Here is a 21,244-nt window from a genome sequence, read left to right as displayed (position 1 = left end):
TAAAAAATAATTTATTACAGACTCAAAGTAGCCATATCACCTATGGAAGATTTTTTTTAATATCAGAACTAATTTCTTTAATTTCTCCCTATTCTCTCCATTCCTTTTAAGTGTGAGATGAATCATAAAGAATATAAGAACTATTGGTTTAAAAACACACCTACTAAACAAGTAAAATGAATAATGATACTCAGGGAAAACTGAAAATATCAAACAAACAAGGAATTTGGATATATTTATTTTGTATTATTTTATCTTAAACATTGTCATTTTTCTTAGGTTTTATGAGGATACAAGCAGCTGGATTGAGGATACTGAGTTTTTATGGGGCCCTGCATTACTTATCACTCCTGTTTTGAAACAGGTAAGTTTTAAAAATTTAATAAATTTATTGCTTAAAGGGAACTTTGTATTATTACATCCATATTTAATTATGAAGCATCTGGGTTATAGATGTTACTCAATGGACTGTTTCAAGATGATAAGTGTTTAATTGAATACTAAAGTGCAGAAGACATATAAAAATTATAAGAATATTAAGTAAATCTATGCTTATCAAATATATAATATGTATTAAAGGCACAGACATTGCATAAAACTAATATTTTCTTGTAAAAGCTTTTTTATTTAATCAAAATCAAGTTTAACATTAATATCAGTGAGCTTTTCATTAAATAAACATAAATGTTGAAATTTTGTTAAAGTGTAAGTAAAGGGTAATCTGAGAACTATCTGATCTTAAGAAAGTGTTCAAAAAATAGTGGAGCAAATTGGTGGTTCCTATTTTTTAATGTCTTTGTGTCTGTGGAGAAATATTCAGAAATGAACGTATTTACATTCACAATGATCATACTTTATAGCAGTATAAGTGCATTCATGCATTATTTTAATTGATACCTAAAATAATTTCATCTTTGCCTCTTTGATTTTGCTTATTTTTTACATTTTGATGAGTAATGCTAGGAAAATGGCACTTTGATTATTATCCATAGGAGATAATTGTGTCAACAAAGAGGAAATTTAAATTTTTCCTCTTGAAAAATGGAAAACCCAATTTATTATTTGATAAGAATTTTAAAAAATTAAAAGTACATATTGTCTTGCTTCAATTTAGGGAGCAGAATCAGTGAATGCATTCATACCTGATGCTACTTGGTATGACTACGAAACTGTAAGTAAATTTAATACACATTTGAGCTAACAACTATTGTATTTTCAAACATCTAGACATGGAAACTTAACTCCAAACATATAGCATACCTATTTTTAAGAGTTCTGTAATTATTATAAAAATAATATTTTGAGAACTGTGTAAAAATTAGTGAAAATATACTTTGTTGCACATGAGCTATGCTTTAATGTAAAGTTCTATTTAGTCTAAGGAGGTATTGTTATTCATTTAAAATGGAATAAAAGAAGTGTTTTAGGATATAGTAGTAGCTTACTTTAATGCTTTTCTATTTTATATATTTAATTGTATTTGATTACTGAAATAATGTTATATATTTGCTTTTATATGGTTATACACTAAAATTTAGTGTAGAACACTAAAACTTTTATTTCTAATTGCACTTTGGTACCTATTACTTAATCTCTCTCTGTCTCATTTCCTCCAGAAAACAATATAGGGGGTTTCTTAAAAAATTAACAATAGATCCACCAAATGATCTATCTATCCCAAAGGAAATTATATGAACACACTTGCACTTCTATGTTTACTGATATACTATTCACAATAAATATGATATGGAATCGACTTAAATGTCTGTTAGCAGATAAATGGGTAAAGGATGTATGTATATGCACAATAGTATATTATTCAGTCCTAAAAAAATGATATCTCTAGCATTTGCAGCAAAATGGATGGAAATGGAGGATATTGTGTTGAATGAAATAAGCCAGATAAACACCACATGTTTTCTCTATCTCATGTGGATGCTAAAATTGTTGATCAGAATTTAAAACTGTGATTACTAGAATCACATTAAATTTAAAGTAAATGGTAGAGTGGGGTTATCTAAAATTATTATTAATTAACATTCAAAGAAAATTAATTTCTCCATATCAATCTTTTGAATTTTAGATAAAGCAAATTTATTTTTTCTTTGATTTATATGGCAAACTAAAGGAATAGAATTTTCTTAAAAAGAAAGTAACATAATCATATTCATTTGGTTGATGTGAATGCTCAGAATAAAAATGTGGAATGGAATTTAAACCTTTCACTGATAATAAAAAGACCTTCCATTTTTTAAAAAATATTAGGGTGCAAAAAGGCCATGGAGAAAACAGCGGGTTGATATTCCTCTTCCAGCAGATAAGATAGGGTTACATCTCAGAGGAGGTTATATCATCCCTACCCAAGAACCAGCAGTAACAACAACAGCAAGGTAAAATGAGTCACTAGCTGAAATCTGAAATTTAATTTGTGTTAAGAGTTCATATTTTTCTTAAGAATCAGAGATTAATGTTGGTTTTTTTCACCAGAACATATTTGACACACAGAGGTAATGCTTAATTATAATCCTCATGGTTACAAAAAGACTTAGTTTTTATATATAATAGCAAATGTCTTGATTCAAAAAATTAACACTATTGGATTAAATATTTTTTCATTATCAAATATTTACTCCTGTTCTCTCTAGAACATAGAGAATTAAAGATAATCTCTGGTTCTTGATAAAAATATAAAATACTAATTCTTGTTATACAATTTGAAGATATGTCAGTATTTACATGTTTGGATTTTTAACACACACTGTCAACAATTTTTTCTTTCTCCTAAAATATTTTACTTTTAATTTGTTAAGTGAGCAGACTTGGTAGCATGTGCATATAGAAGGCTGAGGTGATGGAACTCTGAATTTGAGTCCAGTCAAAGCTATTTAGGGAGAGCCTGTCTCAATAAAACTAAACAAATTTAAAAAAAAATCTCCAAATGCTCCATACTTCAGTATTATATAGGAAGGCTCAATAGTTTGTTGACCAAAAATTAAATATTTTTTAAACATTGGCAAATGAAGTAGATATTTCAGTTTAGGTAAAGTACAATAGAGAAACAGTTTTGTAGTAGGACTGTTAAATATTTCTATATTCAGAATAAAATAAGAAACTTAGCGATTCTGGTGTTTTATTTTGCAGTATTGAGTCCAAGAGCATAGAAGTCTCTTTTAATTCACCTAATTTCCCATTTTCTGCAACGCCTTCCATGACTTACCTTGCTACATTTTTTATAACTGAAACTTTTATATATATGAAAGTATATTATTTACTTTTCTGTGTACCATGTATGTGCATGTAGACTATAAACTCCATGAAAACAATTATGTGAATTTTTTCAATTTTATCTTTCCAATTTTGTATAGTGCCTGGCCCATCAAAAGCTATTTTCTGTATATACTTACTTGAAGGAACAAATTAATGAGAGGATGACTATATGTTAGTAATTAAATTACCTTCGTGTTCTAGAATTGTTTATTCTTATAATGTAACTTTAATGACCACGCTCTCAAAATTGATCATTGAGCTGTATTGAACAAGAGAAACCACCTTTGTAAATGTGTATTGGAATGAATATATTCTGTATAAAACAGTTACTTGGACATTGTATCCTCAGGGGTGCTGATGGTGATATATAACTAAGAAAAATATTTTTATTGATCACATGTCTCATTACTCCTGTTACAATTATCTTTATTTTAATGTTAGATATTTCATTAAAGATATTTAGAATTTTTGACATCATGTCTTCATTATTTTGTGTATAAGTTGTGGACTTTATACACTGCAATTTAGGGTGATGCAAGTTGAATTGAGCATTGATAAGACATCATTTTATTTTCATTTCACTTGAAACCTTATACTGTTTAAATTTTGCAAATGTCATAACATAAAAAATTCATTACCACACCATTATATTTATTTGTTTTATATATTTTCTAAGAAAATAAGTTAGCTCTGCATTCACATAATAATTTGGTACTGAAAAATTTCTAGCATAGGCACTAATTTGTGAATATCAATGATCTTATGTTGCTGAAGAACTACAAAACTATTAGGTTGAAATGGACTTACTTATAGGATATTTCACTTGCGTAAATTTTTAAAAATTTATATGCACACCTACTTTACTCAACAGCCGTAAGAATCCCCTAGGACTCATTATTGCATTAAATGAAACTAACATGGCACAAGGAGACTTTTTCTGGGATGATGGAGAAAGTAAAGGTAAGTTTCCAGGTAACGTGTTTTTTAATGTTTAGTGGGATAATGTTGCATTTTGAATGTACTGATAAAAATAGGATTCATTCTGTTATTTTTATGGTTTTTAGTTATTCCATGAAATTTAACATTATTTGACATATATGTATATATATATATTTAATTGAAATATCTAATTTTGTCTATTGGCTTTTTGTTTAGGTCTTGACAATTGTGTATATCTTTCTATGCCATGTTAATATTTTAAAATTAAAATTTTAATAAATTTCCATATGTACAACTAAATTATGACAGTAGTTCTGAAAATTGTGTAATTGTAAACAAAAAGGGAAACTGATATTTAAGGGGAAACCAATATTTAAATATTTTTTAATTAATGTCAAATTGCTTGAGGTGAGAATGTTTTACAATTTATTCCCATTATTCAGTATCTTAAATTTTGTTTTCAGCAACAAACTGGAGAATTAGTACACCAAAAAGAAAAGTAGAAATAAAAACAGCCATTTTTGTGCTAATATCTAATTAAACCATAATATATTTATGTGTGTTAGTCAACTAAATTATAGATTAAAGTCTATCTCAATCTTAAGATATCTCCAGATTCTATCTTTATCTCTAAAAACTGGAAAGTAATTTAAAAATAAATTAAAAGATAGGTAATAAATTTATGGTATGCCATGTCTTCTACAAAAAACTTGACATGTGATTTCCTAGGTAGGGAATAAGATAAATATCATTAAAATGATAAGCATGTAATTATACATCTTTTATGATTTTCTAGAAACATATTAGCACTTTGAAAAATTAGGCAAATAGGTTTTCTTCACCTTAACTTACAGGGAAATTAAAATGCTAAGATTATTTTGTGTACAGATAATTATGAAACTCAATATAAACCCAAAATTCTTTAAGAATCTTCATTAATAAATTGTATCTAATTTTTAAAATCTTGTTTTATATAACTGTAAAAAAGCAAATAATTTAATTGTACTTTAATCTGAAGATTTGATTATTTTTCATTTCAGACTCCATAGAGAAGGGCAACTATATATTATATACATTTTCAGTTTCTAATGTAAGTATTCTCCTTTAATACATAGTTAAATGTATACTTTGTTAATGTATGGGTCATTCTTTCATTATGAATTATTTTAAAAATAATAATAAATAATTCTACCTCAAGATCTTACCTACATGCAATGAAATATTAATTAAACTAAATTGTTAAATTCAAGTTGTTAAATCATGAACAAATTATTATTATAAAATTTTATATTTAATTGTATTAGATGATTTTTCATACTAAACTTTGCGCACTGAAGTCTTTGGGCTTCTCAGGTATAATGTTGGGTTTTAAGCAACAGGTCCTAGGAAAATAATTTTGATATATTTGAAGATGTTTTAATATATCAGTCACTGTGGTAATAAAGCATATTTTGGTGGAGAATGAAAAAAATCTATATCCAGGTTAAATTTTTATTTAACTAATAGTGATTATTTTTATAGAGACTGAATTTCTTTTTCTTTATATATTCTTGTTGCCCAAACTAAGATATTCTTTATCAATGTGGGGGCCAAAATAAGGAGGGGCACATATGAATTGCATCAGAAGAGATTTAGGTTGTTTCTGAAAATAAAGTTTTATGTCATGTATATGAAAAGTGAAGAGATACTTGCTTGGGGAGAGGTGAGAATGGAGAGGTAGATGATTGAAACTTTTTCTTTTTATATCTTACGTTATTTCAGGTTAGTATATGATGAATCTCTGTATGACATTATAAGCTTTTATTTTCCCCCAGAACAAATTGAATATTGTATGCTCACATGCATCATATCAAGAAGGAACTACCTTAGCATTTGAAACTATTAAAGTCCTTGGGTTGACAGATACTGTTACAGAAGTTACAGTGGAAGAAAATGGACAGTCAGTGATTCCTCACAGCAGTTTTACTTATGATGCTTCCAACCAGGTAAACCTTCTTACAAAATATTTTAGTTGTGGTATACTCTCATATTTATTGTTAAAGAACCATAGACACTTGGTTTTTAAAATTATTTTTCTTCACGAATTCTCCCTCCCTCCCTCCCTTCTTGCCTTCCTTCTTTCCTGTCTCTTTCTCTATACTTCTCATTTTTTTTCTTTAGGTATAGTGCTTGATTGCTTCCTTTTCAACTTGTGTCTGATGCATTTTAAGTACTAGATAAAATTAGGTTAAGAAGAAATATGTATTTGTCCTCTGAATCTGGAAGCTTCCTTCTAAAAAAGAGATCAACTTTTTCCCCCATTATATTCTTCGAGGGAAAGTACATTTACTTTATACCTAGTATGTCTGAGATATTGTACCAGTTGCTTTAAATTTCATATCTAATTCGTTCTGTATAGCACATTCTTTTAGGAACAGCAGAAACTGGGGATATTACAATTATACAGTATTCCCAAAGACTCATTAGCATTAAATGATAGAACTGAAAAGTGATATATTCTATATATGTCAATTAAGTCTAGGTTGTTAATTGTGTTATTGAGTTCTATAGTTTCCTTATTTAACTTTTGTTTGGAAGATCTGTCCAGTGGTGAGAGAGGTGTGTTGAAGTCTCCCATGATTATTGTATGGTGGTCTATTAGACTCTTGAACTTGAGAAGAGTTTGCTTGATGAACATAGCTGCACCATTGTTTGGGGCATATATATTTATGATTGTTATGTCTTGTTGGTGTATGGTTCCCTTGAGCAGTATGTAGTGTCCCTCTTTATCCCTTTTGATTAACTTTGGCTTGAAATCTATTTTATTAGATATGAGTATGGACACTCCTGCTTGTTTCCGCAGTCCATATGAGTGGAATGATTTTTCCCAGCCTTTCACCTTCAGTCTATGTATATCTTTTCCTATCAAATGCGTCTCCTGTAGGCAGCATATTGTTGGGTCTTGTTTTGTGATCCATTCAACTAGCCTGTGTCTCTTAATTGGTGAGTTTAAGCCATTAACATTTAGGGTTATTATTGAGATATGGTTTGTTCTTCCAGCCATATTTGTTTATTAATGTTACTAAACCTGATTTGTTTTCCTCTTTGATTACTTTCCCCCCTTTACTGTCCTACCTCCCACTGTTGGTTTTCAATGTTATTTTCCATTTCCTCTTCCTGTAATGTTTTGCCAAGGATTTTTTGAAGAGATGGTTTTCTAGCTGCGAATTATTTTAACTTTTGTTTATCGTGGAAGGTTTTAATTTCATCTTCCATCCTGAAGCTTAATTTCGCCGGATACACGATTCTTGGTTGGAACCCATTTTCTTTCAGTGTTTGAAATATGTTATTCCAGGATCTCCTAGCTTTCAGAGTCTGTGTTGAGAGATCAGCTGTTATCCTGATTGGTTTACCCCTATATGTAATCTGCTTCCTTTCTCTTGTAGCTTTTAAAATTCTCTCCTTATTCTGTATGTTAGACATCTTCATTATAATGTGTCTAGGTGTGGATCTCTTTTGATTTTGCACATTCGACGTCCTGTAGGCTTCTAGGATTTGGGATTCTGTTTCATTCTTCAAGTCTGGGAAGTTTTCTCATATTATTTCATTGAATAGATTGTTTATTCCTTTGGTTTGGAGCTCTGTGCCTTCAGTTACACTTTTTTCTCAGCAGCACATGGATCCTTCTCAAAAATAGATCATATATTATGTCACAGGGAAACTCTTAGACAATATAAAGGAGTAGAGATAATACCATGCATCTTATCTGATCATAATGGAATGAAACTGAAAATCAAGATAAAAGAAGGAAGGAAAAATCATGCATCACTTGGAGAATGAACAATAGGTTACTGAATGATCAATGGGTTTTAGAAGACATCAAGGAGGAAATTAAAAACTTCTTAGAGTTAAATGAAAACACAGACACAACATAACGGAATCTATGGGAAAAATTGAAAGCAGTTCTAAGAGGAAAATTCATTGCTTGGAGCTCATTCCTTAAAAAAAGAAAAAAACCAACAAATAAATGATCTCATACTTCATCTCAAATCCTAGAAAAAGAAGAGCAAAACAACAGCAAAAGAAGTAGAAGGCAAGAAATAATTAAAATCAGAGCTGAAATTAATGAAATTGAAACAAAAGAAACAATTGAAAAAATTGACAAAAGTAAAAGTTGGTTCTTTGAAAAAATAAATAAAATCGACAGACCCTTAGCCATGCTAACGAAGAGAAGAAGAGAGAGAACCCAAATTACTAGCATACAGGATGAAAAAGGCAATATCACAACAGACACTTCAGAAATACAGAAGATAATCAGAAATTATTTTGAATCCTTATACTCCAATAAAATAGAAGATAGTGAAGGCATAGATAAATTTCTTCAGTCATATGATCTGCCCAGATTGAGTCAGGAGGATATAGACAACCTAAACAGACCAATAACAATAGAGGAAATAGAAGAAACCATCAAAAGACTACCAACTAAGAAAAGCCCAGGACCGGATGGGTATACAGCAGAGTTTTACAAAATCTTTAAAGAGGAACTAACACCAATACTTTTCAAGCTATTTCAGGAAATAGAAAAAGAGGGAGAACTTCCAAATACATTCTACGAGGCCAACATCACCCTGATGCCTAAATCAGACAGAGACACTTCAAAGAAAGAAAACTACAGACCAATATCTCTAATGAACCTAGATGCAAAAAATCCTCAATAAAATTCTGGCGAATCGGATTCAAAAACATATCAAAAAAATTATACACCATGATCAAGTAGGATTCATCCCTGGGATGCAAGGCTGGTTCAATATATGGGAATCAATAAATGTTATTCACCACATCAATAGACTTAAAAATAAGAGCCATATGATCATCTTGATAGATGCATAAAAAGCATTCGACAAAGTACAGCATCCCTTTATGTTCAAAACTCTAGAAAAATTAGGGATAACAGGATCATACCTCAACATTGTAAAAGCAATCTATGATAAGCCACAGGCCAGCATCATTCTGAATGGAGAAAAATTGAAGGCATTCCCTCTAAGATCTGGTACAAGACAGGGATGCCCTCTCTCACCACTTCTGTTCAACATAGTCCTCGAAACACTGGCCAGAGCAATTAGACAGACGGAAGAAATTAAAGGCATAAAAATAGGAAAAGAAGAACTTAAATTATCACTATTTGCAGATGACATGATTCTATACCTAGCAGACCCAAAAGGGTCTACAAAGAAACTATTAGAGCTAATAAATGAATTCAGCAAAGTGGCAGGATATAAAATCAACACGCATAAATCAAATGCATTCCTGTATATCAGCGACAAATCCTCTGAAACGGAAATGAGGACAACTACTCCATTCACAATATCCCACAAGAAAATAAAATACTTGGGAATCAACCTAACAAAAGAGGAGAAATACTTATACAATGAAATCTACAGAACCCTAAAGAGAGATATAGAAGAAGACCTCAGAAGATGGAAAAATATACCCTGTTCATGGATAGGCAGAACTAACATCATCAAAATGGCGATATTACCAAAAGTTCTCTATAAGTTCAATGCAATGCCAATCAAAATCCCAACAGCATTTCTTGTAGAAATAGATAAAACAATCATGAAATTCATATGGAATAATAAAAGACCCAGAATAGCAAAAACAATGCTAAGCAGGAAGTGTGAATCAGGCGGTATAGCGATACCAGACTTCAAACTATACTACAGAGCAATAGTAACAAAAACAGCATGGTACTGGTACCAAAACAGGCGGGTGGACCAATGGTACAGAATAGAGGACACAGTAACCAATCCACAAAACTACAACTATCTTATATTTGATAAAGGGGCTAAAAGCATGCAATGGAGGAAGGATAGCATCTTCAACAAATGGTGCTGGGAAAACTGGAAATCCATATGCAACAAAATGAAACTGAATCCCTTTCTCTCGCCATGCACAAAAGTTAACTCAAAATGGATCAAGGAGCTTGATATTAAATCAGAGACAGGGCATCTGATAGAAGAAAAAGTTGGCTATGAACTACATACTGTGGGGTCGGGCTCCAAGTTCCTCAATAGGACACCCATAGCACAAGAGTTAACAACTAGAATCAACAAATGGGACTTACTCAAACTAAAAAGTTTTTTCTCAGCAAAAGAAACAATAAGAGAGATAAACAGGGAGCCTACATCCTGGGAACAAATCTTTACTCCACACACTTCAGATAGAGCCCTAATATCCAGAGTATACAAAGAACTCAAAAAATTAGACAATAAGATAACAAATAACCCAATCAACAAATGGGCCAAGGACCTGAACAGACACTTCTCAGAGGAGGACATACAATCAATCAACAAGTACATGAAAAAATGCTCACCATCTCTAGCAGTCATAGAAATGCAAATCAAAACCACCCTAAGATACCATCTCACTCCAGTAAAATTGGCAGCCATTATGAAGTCCAACAACAACAAGTGCTGGAGAGGATGCAGGGAAAAGGGTACACTTGTTCATTGTTGGTGGGACTGCAAAATGGTGCAGCCAATTTGGAAAGCAGTATGGAGATTTCTTGGAAAGCTGGGAATGGAACCACCATTTGACCCAGCTATTCCCCTTCTCGGTCTATTCCCTAAAGACCTAATAAGAGCATGCTACAGGGACACTGCTACATTGATGTTCATAGCAACACAATTTACGATAGCAAGATTGTGGAACCAACCTAGATGCCCTTCAATAGACGAATGGATAAAAAAAATGTGGCATTTATACACAATGGAGTATTACTCTGCATTAAAAAATGACAAAATCATAGAATTTGGAGGGAAATGGATGGCATTAGAGCAGATTATGCTAAGTGAAGCTAGCCAATCCTTAAAAAACAAATGCCAAATGACTGCTTTGATATAAGGGGAGTAACCAAGGACAGGGTAGGGACGAAGAGCTTGAGAAGAAGACTAACATTAAACACGGATGAGAGGTGGGAGGGAAAGGGAGTGAGAAGGGAAATCGCATGGAAATGGAAGGTGATCCTCAGGGTTATACAAAATTACATATAAGAGGAAAGGGGGGGGGTAAGAGAAGAATAATACAAGTGGAAGAAATGATTTACAGTAGAGGGGGTAGAGAGAGAAAAGGGGACGGGAGGGGAGGGGAGGGGAAGGGGGATAGTAGAGAATAGGTTAGACAGCAGAATACATCAGACACTTGAATGGCAATATGTAAATCTATGGAAGCGTAACTGATGTGATATAGCAATCTGTATACGGGGTAAAAATGGGAGTTCATAACCCACTTGAATCAAACTGTGAAATATGATATATTAAGAACTATGTAATGTTTTGAACGACCAACAATAAAAAAAAAAGTGAACTCATGTCTGGAATTAAAGATAATAGATTTATTCAATTTTCTACAATCTCTCATATTTACTCCATCTCTGAAGTTTTATTTGCTGGAATTGCATTATGTTTTTCTTCTTTCTCTTCTGTTCTTTAAGTATTGTAGCAAAACTATTAACGTTTATTTTGAAGAATTTCTGTGGCTGTCACATATTGTAAAATGTTAAATATTTTTAATTGTCTGTGGTCAAATTAAATAATTATTTAAATTTTTTTTTTATTTTGTCTCAAAGATTCTCTTAATTAGAAGTCTCAACTTAAAACTTGGAAAAAACTTTACCGTTATATGGAATCAAGTTTTCACTGAAAATGAGAGATTTACTTGTTATCCAGATGCAGACGAAGTAACTGAACCAAAATGCATACAGCGTGGTTGTTTATGGCAAACGGTAATTTTAACTATGACTCCATATGATTTTCATATAAGTATTTCAATGTGAACTTTACATATTACAGTTTTAATTCCATGGCATATAAATAAGATTCATACACAGAATCATGCAGAATTTGAAATCAGAAACTCTGATAATTCTACTTTATATTAATCAATTATTCAAAGACTTACCTTAATAATTCCAAGTCTCAATGAATGTTTAAATTGCTTTCCAGACAGTTTGAATAGTGTAACTTTATTTAATAAAATTGTGCTTTATTTGTGGCACTTTGTTAGATATTGGCTTTAGGAGACCAGCTTAACTGGGTAAGCTAGTTTGCCATTGATGAACAGTCTTTCAAAAGAGTTGTCTCTAGATATTAAAACTTATGAAGGTGTGTGATGGGCTAAAGTTCTGTTCTTTTAAGAGACGATAATATCTAGCCATTTATTTTGGCCATTCTTTCATCTGAATAGTGTTGGTTTTGTTTAGAAGTGTTTTTACCAATACTACAGAAAAGGGATATGAGAAACATGTCCTTTTGCTGTGTTTTTAAAATGCTGGCCTTTTGGTTACATCACCAGGTTTTGGCAGTAGAAATAGTTATTTCCTATAACCAAGGCACTGAATTTATATATTATACCACTGAAATCAAAACACATCTGTCAGCAACTTCCCAAGAGTGTCTGAATTTGTATGAGACAATAAGTAGAATTTCTGCTTCCAGAAAAATTGCCTTCATTCTTCTCGGTTGCTAGATAAAGGAGCATAATCTTCAACTTAGGAAAAAATTATCAAACAATTGAACAAAGAAGTGAGGAGAAGAGATTCTGAGATTCATGAGAGCCAAAGAATGAAATATTTTAATTCTTCTGTGTTCCCTTTAAATTCCAGCTATCCTTTCAAATACTCTCATCCCCATTCCATTCAAAGCATGCTCACTTTCTTCCATTATCAAAATTTGAAGAAAGGTGAGAAAAAAATTTCTAAAGCAAATTTTACTACTTCTCAACAAAATTGTGAAAATTTTTCTGTTTCAAGAACAATTAATATTTTAGCATCTGAAGATTCTTGTATGAAGTAAGTGAAGCTTTAATGGGATGCCAGATGATTGATGCATACATCCTTCCTTTGGAGCATTATGTTTCTTCATTTAGCAAATATGTTTTGGGGACCTACTATGTTCTAATTACTGCTCTAGGTCAACAATTTAAACAAAATCCACTGGTCGTGTTAAGTTTGTATTCTAATATGGGAAAACAAACAATAAGGAAATTATGTGTCTGGTAAGTGCTATGGAGGAAAATAAACAAGAAAAGAAAAAATACCAGTGGTGTAATATGGACACAGCTGTAATTAGGGTAGCATATATACAGTATTTAAAACCAGGTAATAGGATAACATTATTAAGGTATGAACTTGATTAGATAGGAAAGAAGAGTTCAAAGACCAAACCCTTGTTCATTTCAACACTTCATAAGGAAAATGAGGAGGAATTAGAAAGGAGATTGATAAACAATAGGAAAAGAAATAAGTTGAAAATAAAGTATTTGCTGGGTTGGAAAGCAAGTGAATAACACATCGTAAGACAGAAAGAAAAGATCAATTGTGCAAAACATTTTTTTCTAAATCAGTAATATGAAGACTGAAAACCAACATATGGATTTGGCAGAATGAAAGTGATAACATTGAGAAGCAAAATATTTGTGGGTTGTTTGAGGGTAAAGTCCTAAATGTAAGTGAAAATCAAGAAACATATTGCAGATAGTAAGACAGTGAATATTATGAATTCATGTATGTTTTGCTGTAAAGAATACGGAGAAATCGAAAAAGAGCTGAAGAAGTTAGTTTTTTTTTTAAATTTAAGATAAGAAAAATAAAATTAACTAACACTATTAAGAATAACCTATTTAAATGCAATATTTGTTAGAGTGGAGATTTGAGGTATAAATGTCCTTTTTAGCAGAGAGACAGAATTGGGTATACATATGAGAAGATTCTCCTTGAATGGAAGCCAGACATTTCATGTCATTTAACAGTAGGGGGTGCATATGATATCTGGTCATGATTTCATTCTGATTGTTTTTATTTCCATGAGGTGATTATGGGAATAAGGAAAGATGTATTAGTGGGCAGAGAAGACAGAAAAACATCATGCAGCACAGAGTAATGGTTAACAGGATTGGGAAATACAGTTAAGTACATCATTAAGATCAATTACACCCGCCATGATTATAGAATCTCAGGTCTAATATATAGTCATTTTAGTGTCATCAATGACTCAGGCATATCTATGTTTACCACTTGATTTTACTCAGAGTTACATCATGACTTCTGTCATTACATTTGCTTTCCATATATAACAAGAAACATGGAAAGGTAAGGACTAGCCCAGTTTAATCTATTTAGGTCAACATGCTCTTTTAGGGAGCCTTGAGGTCTTACAAAACTCTTGTCAAAGAGACTTGGAAATAACAAGGAGTATATTTCTTCTCCCAACAATATAATAAGTTAATAAATAGATATATAGGAAGAATGGATTTGTGATAAAGCAACTAGCATTTAGTACCAGAATTTATTACTTTTCTTCCTTAGGTTCTAGCCTCCACCTTTTTATAAACCAGTCAGCTCTGAGCTTTGACTGTAATTTCTATTTTAAATTCTGGTCAAGATAGAATTGACCAAGGTGTAAGAACTAGTCATCAAAGAAGGGTTAAATAAGCTCCTTATAAATAGAACAAGAGAACCTAAGCAAATGCCCTTGTGATGGTTGTCACATGTGTGTGATGTGTGTGTGTGTGTGTGAGCTCCAAATTTATTTATTTTTTATTGCTTGGAGCCACTTTTACATGCAAAAAGCAATAGTCAAGTCACAATGAAGAAAAAGAAAAACGAGTTATCAAAATATGAGACTACTATACTTAATTTTTATAAAGAAAACATCTATTTTTTTAATTGCAAACCTATGACAGTTTGTGTTTCAATTCTACTGTTCTACCTTTAGATTCAAATGATATTTTATATAACAATTATAAAACCCAGTGTTTCAGATTGTTTTATACTTTTCCTTTCTAAATCACGCATTTGATTAAATATAAATCTAGCTCAATTTTAAATTTAATTTTAATTTATATTTTTATTTTGAAATAGAGTCTTGTTAAGTTGTTCAGGTTGGCTCTAGACTTGCCATCCTCCTGCCTCAGTCAACCTAGTAACTGGGATTGCAATTATGAGCTACCATTCTCAGAAGGATGCCTTATGTTTTTTAAGAGTTAAATGATCCAATGCTTACACTTTCTGACAATAAACGTACATTGTATTTTTAGGCCTTATCCAGTGCTCCTCTGTGTTACTTTCCTAAACAATACAACCCTTATGTAGTCACCTCAACTCAGTATTTACCAATGGGTATAACAGCCGACCTTCAGTGGAATACTAGAAATGCTAAGATAGCGCTACCATCTGTTCCCATTTCAACTCTGCGTGTGGAGGTGAAATATCACAAAAATGATATGCTGCAGTTTAAGGTATGTTCAATATAAACTATTACAATACTTGACTCGGCTCTTGAAATAAGACATTTTTAATAGATTAAGCATTTGCATTTTGAATGTAATTTTACAGGTTATTAATTAGCTTGATGATGTTTTGATTCTATACAATTTTTTTTCCACACAGCTCGTAGGTAAATGACCATTAAATAAAGCTTCTCATCTTTGCTAATTTTTGGAATTAAAAAAAAATATGCAATGATAGTTTTAAAAAACTAAATTCTTGTTAAATACATAAGTTCAACGCTGAAGAGACACATCACTTGGAATTGTATTATGTTAATATAGATTTGTTTAAATAAATTAAACAAGATGCTTAGTATTGTTCCTAATAAGTGGTCTGAAATTTTTACTAATGCAATATAACATACAAAAGAAATAATTTCTTTCAATATTTATAATTAGCAATTATATTTTTAAGAATTCCAAGGAAATCCATTAATAAAACTACTGGAAATTATAAGAAAGATCAGTAAATTGACTGGATGTAAAATAAAATCTTCAAAATATATTTCTTGAGTTCTGTGTTTCATCATTTAGAAGCTGAAATTACAGTAGATCTTATTAGTAAAATCAAGAAAAATTCAAAAAGCCAAACAAATCAAATCAAAACACCAAACATCATAGGAATTAGTGCACTGCCAATAAAATAAAAACAAATGTTGATAGATACTAATAAGCACTAAAAATCCTATACAGGACTAAATTTTATTTTAAATGTTAGTGCACTTTATATCAATTGTTGCTTTTAAACTATTTCCATAGAAATAACAGTGGAATATTTTTGAGACTTCATGCAATAACCTTTAAGTTGATCTGAAATGATAGACATATAGAAATAGTTAAAATTTTAAAAGGAGGAAAGTTTTAAAAAGTTACTAAACTGAAACAATATGGATCTGGAGCTAAAATTGTCTGATAGATTATGGTAACAAAATGGTACAAAAGCATAAAAGATATGCTTAAAGTATACAACATACATTATGCATGTATAACATATGAATATACTTAGTGCAAAACTTTAATACCAAACAATGAAGAATTGAGAAAATTAATAATGATGAGCTACCCTATTTAATTACTCATGTAGAAAAGTGTTTGCCTCAAAGAACACCCTAAAATAAAATTAAGATTGAGTTGCATATGAAAAATAAATTAAGCATAAACATAAAACCAAATGTAGCATCATATCATCTTGTATGTGGTTAGTAGAGGTCTTTCAAACTAACTACCACGGAACAAATCTCATAGACATCCCATAATGTCTTATATAAAACTTAATCATGGTTTTACATCAAAAAATAAAAGACGCCTTTTCAGGTAAATGGATGGATCTGGAATGAAATAAGCCAATCCTCAAAATACCCAAGTTCCAAAGGCTGAATATTCTATCTGATATGTGGATGCTAATACACAACAAATGGGGGTTTAGGATTTCAGTGGGTTAGACAAATGAGAATGAATAGAAGTGGGAATGGGAATAGGAAAGACAGTAGAATGAATCAGATATAACTTTTCTATGTTCATATATGAATATATCAACAGTGAAACTCCACATCTAGTACAACCATAAGAATGGGATCCTAATTAGAATAAGTCATACTCCATATCTGTATGTCAAATTACACTCACTGTCATATATATTTAAAAAAATTAAAATAAATAAAAAGAAGATGAAAATGAGTAAATAACTGAAAAAGATATGACATTTAGGTCACAATTTCATCTCATGCAACTGAAAAGAATAAGAAAGTCTCATAAACAGATATTTAACAAATGGAGAAATAAAAACTGAAAATAAGACTATTAAAATATTTATACTTTAAAAATTTAAAATTTAAAAATTTAAGAACACAAGTCAAATTAAAAAAGCAAAACATAAAAACTTTGTTTATAAACATAAATAAATGTTGAACAACAAACATTCCCATGAACAAGAAAATAACAGTCATGTGTCACTCAACAATTAGGACACATTCTGAGAAATGCACAATAAAACGATTCTGTCCTCTGAACTTCTTTAAGTGTGCTAACACAAACCAACACAGTTAAAAATATCACTAGGCCATATCATCTTCTGGGACCATCATCATATATGGGGTCTGTCATTGATGAAAATGTCATCATGCAGCACGTAACTGTAATTAATAATTGTTTAAAAAGCTTATAATTTAATATTATTATTTGAGTACTTGTTTCAGTGAGAATATTAATTTCCACAGTAACTCTAGAAAACAGTTTACTAATAGTTATCAAGGACCCTAACAAATGTACAGAGAAAGTAAAGACATGAATAAATATAATTTATTATTAACATTTGTTGTCTTATTACATGTATGACCAAAAATATTGAAACAACGTTTGCATTGTTTATGTGTGAAAGGACATACACATTTTATGGTTTATTCATAAAATGGACCATTTACTTCTAAAAGTTTCATTTTTTATTTCTTCTTTAGAAAATGACTCACAAAACATTTTTTTTTTTTTTAAGATAGAGTGAGAGAGAGGGGGACAGAGAGGGACAGAGAGAGGAGAGAGAGAGAATTTTTAATATTTATTTATTTTTTCTTAGTTCTCCGCGAACACAACATCTTTGTTTGTATGTGGTGCTGAGGATCGAACCGGGCCGCACGCACGCCAGGCGAGCGCGCTACCGCTTGAGCCACATCCCCAGCCCCCACAAAACATTTTTTAAAAGATCCCCAAATTCTCAAATTGGATCCCATTTATATTTGTGCATCTCAAATGCTATGTAAATACAATAGGCCATAGATTTAGAAATAGATATTTTATGCACAATAATTTTAAATAGTCTTTTAGGACAATTACTTAAATTAGTAAATAATATTTGCATGCTGTGTCAGCAATAAGAATAAGCTACATCTACTTTTATTATTTCTCTGCAATAGATTTATGATCCCCAGAATAAGAGATATGAAGTTCCAGTACCATTAAACATTCCAACCACTCCAACAAGTACTTATGAAAACAGACTTTATGATGTTGAAATCAAGGAAAATCCTTTTGGCATCCAGATTAGACGAAGAAGCAGTGGAAGAGTTATGTAAGTGATTAAATCATTTGATGGGAAAGATATTTTAATTTTAGTTGAAGAAAGAAATGGTAGGATTGTTATTTTCATAGCATTCACCATACTAGAATAGTATCACATTAAAAAGTTTTAGTCATATTGAAAAGTTGCCAATTTTAAAATTTTTAAATTAGACAATTAGTACACCTATAGGACTATTATGAAGGACTAGTGTAAAATTTCATTTGCATGTAAATGTGATTAATTTTAATTAATAAATATGATACTTATTCCTTTAAACATCTAGCCTTCTGTTGAAGAACATGTTGTGTTGGTAAAAATAATAATTGAAAATAAGTCGTAGAATTATTTTATTGGAACTGGGTAAAGTTTACTTGGACTGAAATCTGAGAGTTAATATTTTGTCTTCCAATTTTGATGAACAGAAACTGAGATAAAAGATATATATTTATTTTTGTGTCACAGTAAATAAATTTATTTTTGAAATACTGTCTTTATTTTAGCTAAACTATAGTGTATTAAAATGTATTTTATATGTAACAAGCTCACTTTGCCAATCATCTAAAGATTAGATGATTGGCAAATGATGCATCATCAGAATACAAATATGAAAAAAACATGTCTGTACTTACTTAATTTTTATTTTGTTTTGACAAAGTTTTATTAAAAAAACACGAGAAACTATTTTTTTTCAAAGAAAATCCTAATAAAGGGCATTATTTATGGTTATTTGGAAAAAAAATTAATTTCTATTAAGTAGTTTTATGAAATAAGTAATATAAAAACTTTGAAGTTGTCCCAAGTTATTTATAATATTTATGTTTCCTGTCCTGCCAATTTTTTCCCTCCTCCTTTATATTATTCTTGCAAATAACCCAAATAATAATACATTCCTTTAACACATTTTCACAAACATTGATATTAATAACTATAAAAGAACAATTGAGAGCAGTAATTGGGAAGAATTTAGAATTAAAATATTTATTGTGCTTACAGTTTATTGTGATACTGATTTATTTTTGTTTCATAGGTAGAAAAACATTTATAGTGATGATCTCAAAGCCCACGTGAAAAAGATATCATGCCATATCATATTGTGTATTTGAATCACTCTGAACTTCACATTAAATTAATTTAATTATAATTTCTGAGAAAAAGAAAAATGAAGGTTTATTGCTTTGCTAACAAAAGAGACATGCAGGAGATTCCTGTCCCCAAAGCTGTGATTCTGCCCTTTAGCAGGAACAGGGGGCTTTTAAAGAGGTGATACCAAGGCTACATTATCCAGGTTTTCTCTATTGGAGTTGTAATTCACTTGTTAATTTGGGAGAGTCATTTCTGAGATGTTCTGGCATCATCCCCAAAGTCAGGATTACTTCCTTCCTTAGGTGGGTGTGTACTTAAAGACAGAAAAATCTGCCTAAAAGGGGAAGAAAAGTAATTCTGTTTCCCCTGAGTTTAGGGAGGGGGAGAGACCAGGGAGGAGCAGGAAGAAAGGAAGAGAAAGAAACATGTCCATTTTAAAAATCAGTTGCCCTGGCACAGCAGCAAGGCCTATATTCAAAGCATAAAGTGAACTACTGTTACATTTCCCCACTGTGTGGTAATGCCTAATAATAATGGTCAAAAAGGACTTTAGAGTCACAAATTTGTCCAGAATCAATTTTGAGCCTGATCTAAAAGACCTATAAATTTTCCTAACCTCCTATGTTGGTAAACTCAATCTGTTTTCTCTGATATGAGTTACTGTCTTGCTGTTTTTCAGAGACTGGCTGAAATATTAATTGCTTTTGTGCTAACTGTTTACAAAAAAAAATGTAATACTTTGCGGTCTTGTTTATTATTGGCTTAGCATGATTGCTTCCCTATGTGTGCCTCATCTAGTCACCTGTTATCTGCCACTGTGGACCTCTGAACTGCTCTGAAGCTGAATGACTTTAACTGTCCATGCCTCACCTGATAGAGAATAAGGACTTTGTGTTGCTTCCCCCAACTTTGCCCCCTTTCAGCAGGAAGCAGCTTGGAGATACCATCATCTGTTTTTCTGTTGAAATTGACATTAATTTTATTTTTAAAATAATTTTTGCATAAAGATAAATACATGCAATCACATTATACTTCTTATATTTCACATATGGGTATGTGAAACATATTTCACACACTCCTTAACTTAACCAAAAGAAAAATGTGTCAGCATAATTATCTATGTTCATTTAGTACCTGGTACAATTAGGTACATAGGGAAAAATATTTGTTTTTAGATCACCAAGGAAAGAATTCCTGTCATTATTTGTGATACTACTTTGTATGTACTTTTCCAGGAATAACACTGTTTTCTTTTGCTTTCAGTTGGGATTCTCAGGTGCCTGGATTTGCATTTAATGACCAGTTCATTCAAATATCTACTCGTCTGCCATCAGAATATATATATGGTTTTGGCGAAGCGGAACATACAGCATTTAAACGAAATCTGAACTGGCATACTTGGGGAATGTTCACAAGAGACCAACCCCCTGGTGTAGGTACCAACATGTGAATATCTCATGAGGCAACAAAATTCATATTTAGCATTCAGTCCTTTTATTTGTAATCCTTTTATTTGTTCAAGATTGAAGCATATAATTAAAAAGAGGCTAGAGATTATTAGATCTGCTAAAATTATTTTTTGAAAAATAAGTAAACAAA

The 21,244-nt window shown here is 31.1% G+C and overlaps 1 protein-coding gene across 1 annotated transcript in view; it reads left to right on the top strand.

Moving 5' to 3' along the window:
• The window catches only part of SI (sucrase-isomaltase), a gene marked incomplete at both ends in the record, with an annotated part of 84,890 nt that overhangs the window by 32,139 nt on the left and 31,507 nt on the right, over positions 1–21,244 (top strand). The window contains 10 exons of the mRNA XM_081302040.1: positions 280–364; positions 1,115–1,171; positions 2,266–2,390; positions 4,139–4,227; positions 5,247–5,296; positions 6,021–6,191; positions 11,813–11,968; positions 15,280–15,480; positions 18,417–18,571; positions 20,909–21,077. Coding sequence (XP_081158166.1) covers positions 280–364; positions 1,115–1,171; positions 2,266–2,390; positions 4,139–4,227; positions 5,247–5,296; positions 6,021–6,191; positions 11,813–11,968; positions 15,280–15,480; positions 18,417–18,571; positions 20,909–21,077 — 1,258 coding nt within the window. The remainder of the gene's footprint in view (positions 1–279; positions 365–1,114; positions 1,172–2,265; positions 2,391–4,138; positions 4,228–5,246; positions 5,297–6,020; positions 6,192–11,812; positions 11,969–15,279; positions 15,481–18,416; positions 18,572–20,908; positions 21,078–21,244) is intronic.

The sequence above is a fragment of the Spermophilus citellus genome, assembly GCF_964194105.1.
Source record: "Spermophilus citellus genome assembly, chromosome: 7".
Lineage (NCBI taxonomy): Eukaryota > Metazoa > Chordata > Mammalia > Rodentia > Sciuridae > Spermophilus > Spermophilus citellus.
The sequence above is the reverse complement of the archived record's forward strand: the minus strand, read 5'-3'. Positions and strand labels throughout refer to the sequence as shown.